The sequence below is a fragment of the Dendrobates tinctorius genome, unplaced genomic scaffold, assembly GCF_039654945.1.
Source record: "Dendrobates tinctorius isolate UK_male_01 unplaced genomic scaffold, ASM3965494v1 ptg000162l, whole genome shotgun sequence".
Lineage (NCBI taxonomy): Eukaryota > Metazoa > Chordata > Amphibia > Anura > Dendrobatidae > Dendrobates > Dendrobates tinctorius.
Window position 1 is genome coordinate 73,897,797 of NW_027361829.1, and position 13,332 is coordinate 73,911,128.

Sequence of the window (13,332 nt, forward strand, 5' to 3'; positions counted from 1 at the left end):
GTCCCCCTGCTTAAGCCAGTACATGTGCGGGCCCATCTGAAGTTTGCCAGAGAGCATTTGGATTATCCAGAAGAGTATTGGGAGAATGCCATATGGTCTGATAAAACCAAAGTAGAACTGTTTGGTACAAACAAAACTGGTAGTGTTTGGAGGAGACAGAATGCTGAGTTGCATCCAAAGAACACCATACCTACTGTGAAGCATGGGGGTGGCAACATCATGCTTTGGGGTTATTTATCTCCAGAGGGACCAGGAAGACTGATCTGTGTACATGAAAGAATGAATGGGGCCATGTATCGTGAGATTTTGAGTGCAAACCTCCTTTCATCAGCAAGGGCATTGAAGATGAAACATAGATGGGTCTTTCAGCATGAAAATGATCCCAAGCACACTGCCAGTGCAACCAAGGAGTGACTTCATGAGAAGCATATGAAGGTCATGGGGTAGGCTAGCCAGTCTCCAGATCTCAACCCCATAGAAAACTTTTGGAGGGATTTGAAAATCTGTGTTGCCCAGCGACAGGCCCAAAACATTACTGCTCTAGAGGAGATCTGCATGGAGGAATGGGCCGACATACCACGAACAGTGTATGGCAACCTTGTGAAGACTTACAGAAAACATTTGACCTCCGTCATTGCCAACAAAAGATATATAACAAAATATTGAGATGAACTTTTGTTAATGACCAAATACCTATTTTCCACCATAATTTCAAAAATAAATCTTGCCAAACCAGACAAGGTGATTTTCTGGATTTGATTTTTCATTTTTACTCACATAGTTTTGGTCTACCTATGATATCAATTACAGGCTCCTCTCATCTTTTTAAGTGGGAGAACTTGCGCAATTGTTGGATGACATAATACTTTTTCCCCCACTGTATGATGTATTGGTGTACTCAGGAGAAATTGCACAACAAATTGTATGGTGCATTTTCTACTGTAACCCTTGTGAAAATAAAAAAAAGGCTAAAAGAACTTTTTTGTGGGAAAATGTGATTTTTTTTATTTCTATGTCTCAACATTATAAACTTCTGTGAATCACCTGGGGGTTCAAAGTGCAAGCACATTTTGGGGTCCATTTTTTCCTGTTACATTTGCAAAAATAAAAAGTCACATTTTTGTGAAAAATAGTTAAATGTTCATTTTTTCCTTCAACATTCCATTAATTCCTGTGAAGCACCTAAAGGGTTAATAAACTTATTTAATGTGGTTTTCAACACCTTGAGGGGTGCAGGTTTTAGAATGGTGTCACATTTGGTTATTTTCAGTCATAGAGGCCCCTCAAATTTTGTAAATATGTGTCAAAAATTGTGCTGATGTTAAGTAGACATGTGTGGAATATTATTTATTACCTATTTTGTGTGGCATAACTTTGATTTAAGTGCATAAAAATGTAAAGTTTGAAAATTACAAAATTTTCCAAACTTTCATAACATTTCTGATATTTTTACAACTAAATTCAAGTCATATTGAAACAATTTTACTACTATCATGAAGTACTATATGTCATGAGAAAACAATCTCAGAATCGGTTCCTTTAAAACTTTCTAGAGTTATTACCTCACAAAGTGACACTGGTCACAATTGTCAAAATTGACCTGTCAGGAATGTGAAAACAGGCTGCCAAAAATTTTTATGGATTCAATTAGTCATCCATAGAGCATGATGTGCTTTCTGTTACATTTACCTGGTATGCTAAACTACAAAAGAAGGTTTCCAAAACTATTTATGGATTTAATGATTCATCCATACAGTTTAACGCACTTTGTGTAAAATTACGGTGGGTTAAAATTTTTAAAATGAGACCGTCCAGTTGTTGCCTTCAAGGGTGTATAGATGCCTCTGCTTGTAATTTTTTGCAGGCTTTGCACTGTGCACAACTTTTATGAGTGTAGGACTACCACAACTACACCTTGATCACAATATTGGAATGAGGCACTACAGTTGATGCCTTCAAGGGTGTATTGACGACTCTTCTTGTAAGTTTTGGAAGGCTTTGCACTCTGCATAACTTTTAGGATTGTAAGAGTACCACAACTATACTTTGTTCACAATAATTGAATGAGGTACTACAGTTGGTGCATTCAAGGGTGTATGGATGACCCTGCTTCTAATTTTGGGCAGAAATAGCCTTTGTCAGTCTAGGAGTACCACTACATGACAATTTGAACAGGATGTGTATGAGGTTCTCCTTTATGTCTAATACAAGGGTTTATCATCCATATTTTTTGGCACTTCTTGCTTCCTTCATTAATTACACTGAAACTTCCATTTTTTAATAAACAATTCAATTTTGGTTTACCTAAATTATAATTTAAAAAAATCCTTTTTAAATGTATTTTCATATACAAGGCATTGTACAGGAAAAAGGGTTTCTTAACATTTTTTTCTTTAATTTCTCGTCGACTTTGACTGTTTTATTGTCACTCCTTAAAGTGGAGTAAAAGTGTGACACCATTGTTTTCAGCAGTCAACTGGGAGTCAGAGATGCCTGCAGGGGTCTTCCCCATGCTGTTCTCCTTCCATTCAGCACTTTTTCTGTTTATTTCAACATTTTCACTGTCCCCCACAACTCTTTGTAGAGTCTATACATAAAAAAAATCTACTTGAGCACTAAGATAAGCAAAAAAATCTAAATACAAAAAATATGTATCAAAATAACAACGTTTTTATTAGAGACACCAGATTATAATGGAAAAAGACAAAGCATGATAAAAAGGGTATAATATACTGTACAATTAAAAACTGGAGGAGCAGAGCACCACACGCAATGTAAACATGATCAAGGGGTATATAACAAATACAAAAAGGAGAATTTTATGACCATAATATCAACCTACAGTGGGGAAAATGAATATTCGATCTCTTACTGATTTTCTAAGCTGATTTTCTAAGTTTGCCCACTGACAAAGACATGAACAGTCTATAATTTTAAGGATAGGTTCATTTTAACATTGAGAGATAGAATATCAAAAATAAAATCCAGAAAATCACATTGTATAAATTATAAAAAATGATTTGCATTTTGCAGTGAGAAATAAGCATCTGATCCCCTACCAACCATTAAGAGTTCTGGCTCCTACAGACCAGGTAGACGCTCCTAATCAACTCATTACCTGCATTAAAGACAGCTGTCTGACATAGTCACCTTTATAAAAGACTCCTGTCCACATACTCAATCAGTCAGACTCTAGCCTCTACAACATAGGCAAGACCAAAGAGCTTTCTAAGGATATCCGGGACAAAATCATAGACGTGCACAAAGCTGGAATGGGCTACAAAACCATAAGTAAGATGCTGGGTGAGAAATAGACTGTTGGTGCAATAGTAAGAAAATGGAAGAAATACAAAATTACTGTCAATCGACATCAATCTGGGAAACATGCAAAATCTCACCTCAGGGGGTTTCCTTGATCATGAGGAAGGTGAGAGATCAGCCTAAAATAACACAGGGGGAACTTGTTAATGATCTCAAGGCAGCTGGGACCACAGTCAACAAGAAAACCAAGAAGACCATTGGTTACACATTACGCTGTAAAGGTTTAAAATCCTGCAGTGCCCACAAGTTCCACCTGTTCAAGAAGGCACATGTGCACGCCCATCTGAAGTCAGCCAATGAACACCTGGATGATTCTGTGAATGATTGGGAGAAGGTGCTGTGGTCAGATGAGGCAAAAATTGAGGTATTTTGCTTTAACTCAACTCGCAGTGTTAGGAAGAAGAGAAATGCTGCCTATAACCCAAAGACCACCATCCCCACTGTCAAGCATGGAGGTGAAAACATTATGTTTTGGGGGTGTTTCTCTGCTAAAGGCACAGTACTACTTCACTATATCAATGGAAGAATGGATGCAGCCATGTACTGTAAAATCCTGAGTGACAACCTCCTTCCCTCCTCCAGGATATTAAAAATGGGTTATGGCTGGGTCTTCCAACAAGACAATGACCCAAAACATACATCCCAGGCAACAAAGGAGTGGCTCAAAGAGAAGCACATTAAGGTCATGGAGTGGCCTAGCCAGTCTCCAGACCTTAATCCCATAGAAAACTTATGGAGGAAGATGAAGCTCTGAGTTTCCAAGCAACAGCTTCAAGATCTTAATGATTTAGAGATGATCTGCAAAGAGGAGTGGACCAAAATTCCTCCTGACATGTGCACAAATCTCATCATCAACTACAAAAAACATCTGACTGCTGTGCTTGCCAACAAGGGTTTTGCCACCAAGTATTAAGTCTTGCTTACCAGAGGGATCACATACTTATTTCTCACTGCAAAATGCAAATAAATGTATATATTTTATACAATGTGATTTTCTGGATTTTATTTTTGATATTCTATCTCTAAATGTTAAAATTAACCTACCCTTAAAATTATAGACTGCTAGTGTCTTTGCCAGTGGACAAACTTACAAAATCAGCAATACGCTGTGCATAATAATGATCTAAATGTTACTGGAAAATTATAAGAAGAAATATATTAACATATAGTTCACGTATAGTGGTGTCTATACAGCTCTGGAAAAAAATTATGAGACCACCACATCAAAACCCTGCCACGGGCAGCCCATTCTCCAGACCTGAACTCCATTGAAAACCTTTGGAATGTAATCAAGAGGATAATGGATAGTTACAAGTCATCAAACAAAGAACTGCTTACATTTTTGCACCACAAGTAGTGTGAAAGACTGGTGAAAAGCATGCCAAGACGCATGAAAGATGTTTTTAAAAATCATGGTTATTCCACAAAATATTGATTTCAGACCTCTTCCTGAGTTAAAACATTAGTATTGTCATTTTTAAATTATTATGAACTTGTTTTCTTTGCATTATTTGAGGTCTGAAAGCACAGTTTTTTTTTTTATTTTCACCATTTTTCTTTGTCAGAAAAAAAATACAAAGTTAATGCTGGAAATTCGTGGAAACATGTCAGAAGTTTATAGACTAAACAAACAATTTACTTTTTACTCAAAAATATACCTATAAAGAATACAAATCAGACAAACTAGACATTTGAAAGTGGTCTCTTAATTTTTGCTAGAGCTGTATATATATAAACACCGCAGAGTGTCTCAATTAGTATATTGGTGTAAGAAAATCTCCATGAAAGTGAAAGTAAGGTACCGTATATACTCGTGTATAAGCCGACCCATGTATAAGCCGACCCCCCTAATTTTGCCACAAAAAACTGGGAAAACTTATTGACTCGCGTATAAGCCGAGGGTTAATGGTGGTCCAAGAAGATACTCCATAGATAAACCCCCCATATGCTGCTGCACAAGGGTTAATGCTGGCCCAAGAAGAAGCTCCATAAATACCCCCCATATGCTGATGCACAAGGGTTAATGCTGCCCCATAAGATGCTCCATAAATACCCCCCATATGCTGCTCCACAAGGGTTAATGCTGCGCCATAAATACCCCCCACATGCTGCTCCACAAGGGTTAATGCTGCCCCATAAATACCCCCATATGCTGCTCCACAAGGGTTAATGCTGCCCCATAAATACCCCCATATGCTGCTCCACAAGGGTTAATGCTGCCCCATAAGATGCTCCATAAATAGCCCTTATTTGCTGCTACTGCTGCAATTAAAAAAAATGACATACTCACCTCTCCGTCGCTGGTGGCCAGGTGCCGGTGTCCTGAGCCCCTGGCAGTGGCGATATTCACCTGTCCCCGTTCCAAGCCATGTACCACTGTGTCCCACGGATCTCTGCATTGACAGCAGAGGGAGTGCACCGACTACATCATCGCGCCCTCTGCCATCACACCAGGAAGACCCGGAGACACAGCGGTGCACGGCTTGGAACGGGGACAGGTGAATATCACTCTGCCCCATCATACTCACCCCTCCTAGCACAAGGTCTTCTCTGCAGCGGGAGCCCCTGCGTCTCCCTCTGTCGTCTGCTTCCTGCATTTAGATGGTCACGTGGTACCACTAATTAAATATGCACATATTCAGTATAATGAGCGGTACCACGTGACCGCTGAATGCAGGAAACAGATGGCAGAGGGAGATGCAAGGGCTGCAGAGAAGTGCCAGGAGAGGTGAGTATGGTCTCTGACACCCCCGCTCCCCCTCCCCCGCCCACCCCCCTGGTATATGACTCACGTATAAGCCGAAAAGGGGACTTTCAGCCCAAAAAATGGGCTGAAAATCTCGGCTTATACACAAGTATATACGGTAAGTATACTAACCAGGATCCATCCTGCATGCGCTGCCACTGCTGCCCCATGCTCCAACGTGTGTTTCACACATTGCTTCATCAGGGAATGACTCTTTGTAGAGTCTGGAGAAAAAAAATGCTGTGATATCCTATTGACTCCTGAAATTCCTCAGTTTGAGTAACGAGCATTCGAGCATTTTAGTGCTTGCTCATCTCTGTAAATAATCCTAAGAAAACCCAAAAGGAGAAAAGTTCCACAAGCTAGATGTCAGGAGCACCCTAGAAGAATATATATCAGCAACAAGTCAGTGGAGGAAGAGCCAGTCATTATTTGTCACCTTCCAGGGCTCTAGGAAAGGGTTGAAGGTATCAAAGTGTACTCTAGCAAGATGGATTAGAGATGCCATTAGACTAGGTTGTCCCGCTATTGATATTCCAGTTCCACAGGGTATAAGAGCTCATTCCCCTAGAGCTGGCACAACCTCTTGGACAGAGAAGTCGTTTCCATTGACCAAATATGTAAAACCGCTACTTGGTCCTCACCTTCCACCTTTTCTAAACATTATAGATTGGATCTATCCTCCTCTTATGACCTGTACTTTAGTAGAAGGGTTCTACAAGTGGTGCTCCCTTCCTAAGGTGGATTGGTTTCTCTATAAATCTCACAGGTGGTGCTGTTATGGGTGAAAGGAAAATACTAAATTACTTACTGGTAATCGTGTTTTCCAGAGCCCATGACAACACCCTTACATTTCCCCCTGTCACTCGGTTTGGTGTACACTATGGAATTAAGTACATAGTTTAAGTCTGGTGATGGTATGTACATGTAATTGTCTCAGAGGTCCTCTTATGCTCTGTAACCCAACTGATTCGGGGGAGAGGTACTGCCTTTTTGTTTCAGTAGGTTTCCTGTCCTTGAGGGGATGATCCTCTCTCAGGTAGTGGTGTCATTCATGGGCTCTGTAAAAAATTATTACCGGTAAGTAATTTCATATTTTTATACCTCCAACTCCAAAATATTTTGCAGAAACTAAACTAAGAATGTAAATTACTTATCACAGGCACCCAAATTACCAAATGACTGAGTATATATTTTGGAGTGTGGGTGGAAACTAGACAGGGAAATCAATGCAAGTGACTTTTAAAGTTGTGTGCCTCTTGTGAATTTTTCTAAACATTCGGCTTAGTTTCGGAGTTCTCATTAACCTGTTGTCTTATTGTAGCATACCAGAGAACATTTTTTTTCCTGCAGCTTTTATTAACTGGTTTGCTCATTCCTAAGAAGAAGAAAACCTGTTTAGCAATATCTTCAAGTGTAGCAAATATATTTTGTTTGTCATTTTCTCCAATTGTTGAGTTTGTCTATGAATATTTTAATAGAATCGGAGAGTAAAGTGTCTGCTGCAAGATGTGAATTATTTGTTTACAGATAATAGTATGCGGTGAATCCATGGCAGTCTAATTGCAGCAATTGTAGATATCTGCATGCAGACAGAAAGCATAATATATAGGTCTCCAGCAATGTTCAAACTCTATGCCTATAAACAAGAAGCTATATGTGTTTTGTGCAACTTAATGTGCAACTTAATTCAATAAAATACAATTGATTAATTATTGGATATAATTATTTATTAGATATAATTATATTTTAATAGAATAACACGAGGCACAAAACATAAGTTTTTATGGGAAAAATACATAAGAAATGTAAACTACAGTATGATTTTCTAGCTTCCTGTTGCCAGTGAGAAGTGCTTTCTAAAGAGTGCTGCATGGGGATCTTATTGATAGTTGCGGTAAAAGACAGATGAAGCATTTTAGGGATTTAGTGGTGATGGAGAAAGCAGGTGGCGGGATGCAGTGACAGACAAAAAGCAAAGCAAGGGTTAACAAATTTAACAGTTTTAATTTAACAGGGGCGTTAACTCCTCGCAGGGAGATAAATGGTTAAATGAGGGTTAAACAGTTCAATGGCAAGCAATAGGCAAAATTAATGAGCAATAAACAAGATAATGGCAGTTCTTTAAATCACTTATCGTGTCAGTGCCTTCCCAGTCCACAACTGAAGCTTTGAAGGCAGTGGCGCCAACAACGGTCGGTCTGTCTTCTGGGGGCAGCGGTCGGTCTCCAGCACCTTCCACTGAGCCGTTAGTCCATAAGTTGGTGCGGCCAAAGAAAACAGGGTCGCAGCACTGACAGAGTCCAACGTGGACTGGCAAGTGCCAACTGGCAAGGTAGGCCACAAATGTCTGTCCAATACTTGTCTTTCTCTATGCGGCATGAGAGCTGTACTCAAAGTCAAGGAGCGCACGTGTCTCTCTCTGAGCAGCCGGCTCCGCCCGGTTTGCACTGCTCTGCGTGTCCACCGATACCAGTACCAGTAAATCTCTCATGCAGTAAGTCTCTCACACAGCTGTCCCAGATCTGTGGAACTTTTCCCAACCAACGATAGCTTGGAGTACTCTGACCAACACAGGTGCTGCTGCGCAACCATCAGTCTTGGGGAACACATCTCAGGATCCTGCACCTGCCTGCCGTTCCTCCGCGTGAGCACCGCACTCTGCACAGCCAGGCATATGGCGCTCTGCACACACACTGTCTCACCAGAGCAGCCACTGAGGTTCTGCTGGAGCATGGCTCCGCACTGCCTCTCTCGCAGCGGAGTGCGCCGCACTCCTGCCTCCGTTCTCACTGCCGGCGGGGAACTGACTCTTCGCTCGCTTTCTCCTCACTGCCTGGCTTAGCCACACCCCCTCTTCCTGGGTCATGGGGCCTGTCATGTCCACTATTCTTTCCCCCCGGCAACATGGGATGCAGCCTCAGCAGTTCCGGACCCGGAATGATGCAAGCACCTGCAGCCTGGTCTTTCTCCTTACACTCCCCTTCTCCTTTAGCTTGCCATTCCACGGTCGAGGACTCTTTTTGCCCCTTTAAGTTTTTTGGAGTTGGGTCAGATGCCCACAGTTTTCGCACCCATTTCTGCCTCTCTTGCCCTTCTTTTTGCCAAAGAGAATGGTTCTGCGTATATTGCATGGGTGGAACACCAGCGTGGCCACACTGAGTACTTTGAGGCACCTCTTGAATTTTCGCATCTGTTGTACTCAGAACTTTAGGTATCTCATGCAGAGCGTCGATTCGATTTCTTCTCCATGGCATTCAATGTCCTCCTCCACTAAGTCATCCAACTGGTGTGAGCCCTACCTCCACCTCTTCACTGGGGTTGTTGTCATCTTCGACTTTCTTCACGCACTTCGCCTCCACCTGATTCATCTCCATGCTCCTAAGTAATACAGACATCTCGCTGTAGGCAGATGACGCCTTCTCCCTCATTTCTCGGCATCCAACGTCGAGGCTCTGTCTTGCTCTGGGTGAGACTCCCCTCCACTTACCATACTATTTGTTCCAGGCATCCGTTCTCCATGGTCACTTTGCAACGGGTGGAATATTTCTTTCCACTCTGTTCCTCAGGGGGTGAGTTTCTCTGTCCAAGGACCATCTCCTTCAGGTGCAGCATTCTCTCCAGTGAGCAGGACCTTTGGGGGTGAGCGAATCTCTGCCGTCGGCTGTCTCATGTAGGGCAACTCCTTGACAGCTGTCCCATTTTTCCACAAGTACAACACTCACTTCTGCACCTGTCTGGTGGGCGCTTTCGTCTGGATCTCCATCCTCCAAGAGAGGCATACCCTCTCTGTAATCGCTCTTCATCCCAGGATATGGGATTAAATTATGGGGCTGCTGCTGGAGTTTCTCCTACACTCCATATCTCTCCTCTAAATTCTCTTATCTATTTCCGTAAGACCCCAGGGCATGGGATTGGACTCCAAGGTAGCAGCAAGGGCTTCCTTTAGGCTCCCTATTTCTGCCCTCATTTTCCACATTTCCTGCCATAATCTGCAGAACCACTCCAGCTCTGCCGCATTCGGGGTAGGTACTTCAAGGCTCCGGACCATCCCTGCCAAGGCTGTGGTCCCCTGCTCCTGCTCATGCGCACGTGCTTCCATCCCCGATTTCCAGGAAAGACATGCGTGGATTGACCCGCAGGCGCTCACACAAGGCCAGATTTAGCAGCACATCTCTAAAGCCTGCTACAAGCTAGTCTCTCAAAATTACATCAGGAGGCCCCACACCCACATCATCCTGCTTAGCAATCGCCACATGGATCTCTTGCAAAGTGTTCATAAATTGGGTCATGGACTCCCCCTCCCTTTGGACATGGCTGAACAAGCGCATCCACAATTCCCCAACATCAGTGGGATCTCTATGCATTTCCTCAAGGATCTGGAATACCTTGGTCAACGTGTCGCACTCATGAGGGGGTGGAACATACAGAATACCGGGCCTCTAGGGCATTAATGTCTAGGGACATTAACACTATCTCTGCTTGCAGTGCAGGGGCCATGGGGTACATCCACAGCATGCTCCTAACTCTTTCAGTCCAGTCCCACAAAATCATGTTGCTCCCCGTGAACTTTGGGAGATAACTAAGCATTGCCCCCAACAGCAAGCTGGCCCTTGGGGCACCCATGACCGCTTGGTCTGCTACCTCTGCGCCTGTGGACTGCATCCTGCCGACTACGCCAAGTGAAAGCAGATTGCGGGATGCAGTGACAGACAGAAGGCAGAGCAAGGGTTAACAAATTTAACAGTTTTAATTTAACAGGGGGTTAACTCCTCGCAGGGAGATGAATGTTGACAGGCAAGTGTCAACTGGCAAGGTAGGCTGCAAATGTCTGTCCAGTACTCGACTTTCTCTATGTGGCACGTGCACTGTATTCACAGTCACAGAGCACATGGGTCCCTTTCTGAGCAGCAGCCGTCACCTGAATCGCTGCTCCGCACAGCTCCACCAGGTTTGCACTGCTCTGCGCATCCACCGATACCAGTAAATCTCTAATGCAGCAAGTCTCTCACACAGCTGTCCCAGATCTGTGCTCTGCAGCCGGGAGCTTTTCCCAACCAACTTTCGCTCGGATTACTCTGACCAATACAGGTGCTGCTGCATGTCTAGCAGTGTTGGGGACACACACCTCAGGATCCTGCACCTGGCCCCCGCTCCTCCGCACGAGCACTGCACTCTGCACAGCTGGGCACACGGCGCTCTGCACACATACTGTCTCACCAGAGTGCCCGCTGAAGTTCTGCTGGAGCAAGGCTCTGCATTGCCTCTCTTGCTGCAGAGCGCACCGCACACCTGCCTCCGCATTATCTGCCGGCATAGAACTGACTCTTTCTTCGCACACTTTCTCCTCAATGCCTGGCTTAGCCACACCCCCTCTTCCTGGGTCATGTGGCCTGTCCTGTCCCCTATTCTTTCCCCCTGGCAAGATGGGAAGCAGCCTCAGCAGTTCCGGACCCAGCATGATGCAGGCACCTGCAGCCTGGTCTTCCTCCTTACAGTGGCAGACAGATCAGGGGTGGTCACACCATTGATGCCACCTGGTCAACCACACATGAGCCCAAGAAGTAAGGAGGCTACTTCCATCTCCATTGGAAGATAAATTGTACATTATGATGAATTATTGGACTTCAAAGGCCTCATATCTTGTTCTTCCACAGGGATCCTTTTCTGTCCACTAGTGAGACAGATGAAGTATTTTAGGAACCAACTGGACAGATGAAACTAGTGGTGGACTGGTGGCAGATAGATGCAGTGGCATTTCAGGGACCAGATCTTTGATTTTCACAATGCACAATCTTATAATACATTTATTATTCTTACATCTCTTATTTGATGTTTTGTCTTCCAGGATGGCAAGTAATGCCAATGAAAGTACTGGTGATGGAGATGATGGAAATTATAATTTCAGCTTTAAAATGTTCACAAGTTGGGATTACTTAATAGGAAATCCAGAGACAGCAGATAATAAATTTGCATCCATAACTACCAGCTTTAAGGTAAAATCAGAATCCCATTACTATTGATGCCTAGTGGCAGGATTACTTGACATCAATACAGAGCATAATTCACTTTTCTTCATTAATGTAAATATGGCAGAGTTCCATAATCTCACTGCTCTTACAGTAAAGAATCCACGTCTTTGATTATGATTAAACCTTCTTTCCTCCAGACGTAGAGGATGCCCCCTTGTCCCCGTCTCAGGTCTAAAATCATTATAAAGATCATTATAAAGTAGAAATTTTGGTCTGCTAATAATAATAAAACAAATATTAAAGAAATAGGGAGGTGCTGGACCTGCATAGTCAAAGCAACAATGAAATGATTCATCCTTAATATACTGTAGTACAGAACCTTCATATTAGTATTTTTCTGTCCTATTTTTACTACTGAAGAAAAATCCTGTATGTCAGAGAAACTGTGCTTCCTGGCTTGTGAGCTGGATAAGCCATAAGCTATATTTTATATATTTCTTTTCCCTTTTTGTTTTTTTTACTTTTTAAAGACAAAAGAAAAATCTCCACATTCCAGAAATTTTAAGTTAAATCTCTATCTCACAAAGTGTATGTGTTGTAAATAGTGTTGAGCATTCCGATACCGCAAGTATCGGGTATCGGCCGATACTTGCTGTATCAGAATTCCGATACCGACTTCCGATATTTTTTCAATATCGGAAGTCGGCATCGGAATCGGAAGTTCAAAGTTGATTGACAGCCCAAATGACGTCATCATGATGCGCGGTGTGTGCGCATCATGATGCGCCGTCATTTCGGGCCTTCCGGGGGTCTCTGCCGGCCTGCCGAGGGGCTGTGTGGACTGCCCGGGGTCTGTACCGGCCTGCTGGGGGGCTGTGCCGGCCTGCCGGTGGTCTGTGCACCCTGTGGGGGTCTGTACTGGCCTGCCGGGGGGCTGTGCCGGCCTGCCGGTGGTCTGTGCACCCTGTGGGGGTCTGTACCGGCCTGCCGGGGGGCTGTGCCGGCCTGCCGGGTGGCTGTGCTGATGTCCGGGGGTCTGTGCAAGCATCGTCCGATGGGACTATAAGTCCCATCTGGCGATGCCTGCTACCATGACAGTGATTGACACATTAGCCAATGATGGGACAGTAGTAGTCCCATCATCCGGCTAATGTGTTAAATGTTAAAAAAAAAAAAAAAAAAAATACTACATACATACTACATGCATGCTACATACATACTACATGCTACATACATACTACATATATACTACATGCATGCTACATACATACTACATGCTACATACATACTACA

At 43.2% G+C, this 13,332-nt stretch overlaps 1 protein-coding gene across 1 annotated transcript in view; it reads left to right on the plus strand.

Moving 5' to 3' along the window:
- Nucleotides 1–13,332, plus strand: part of LOC141052558 (transmembrane channel-like protein 2) — a 362,090-nt gene that overhangs the window by 186,219 nt on the left and 162,539 nt on the right. Inside the window, exon 10 of the mRNA XM_073549810.1 lies at nt 11,916–12,063. Coding sequence (XP_073405911.1) covers nt 11,916–12,063 — 148 coding nt within the window. The remainder of the gene's footprint in view (nt 1–11,915; nt 12,064–13,332) is intronic.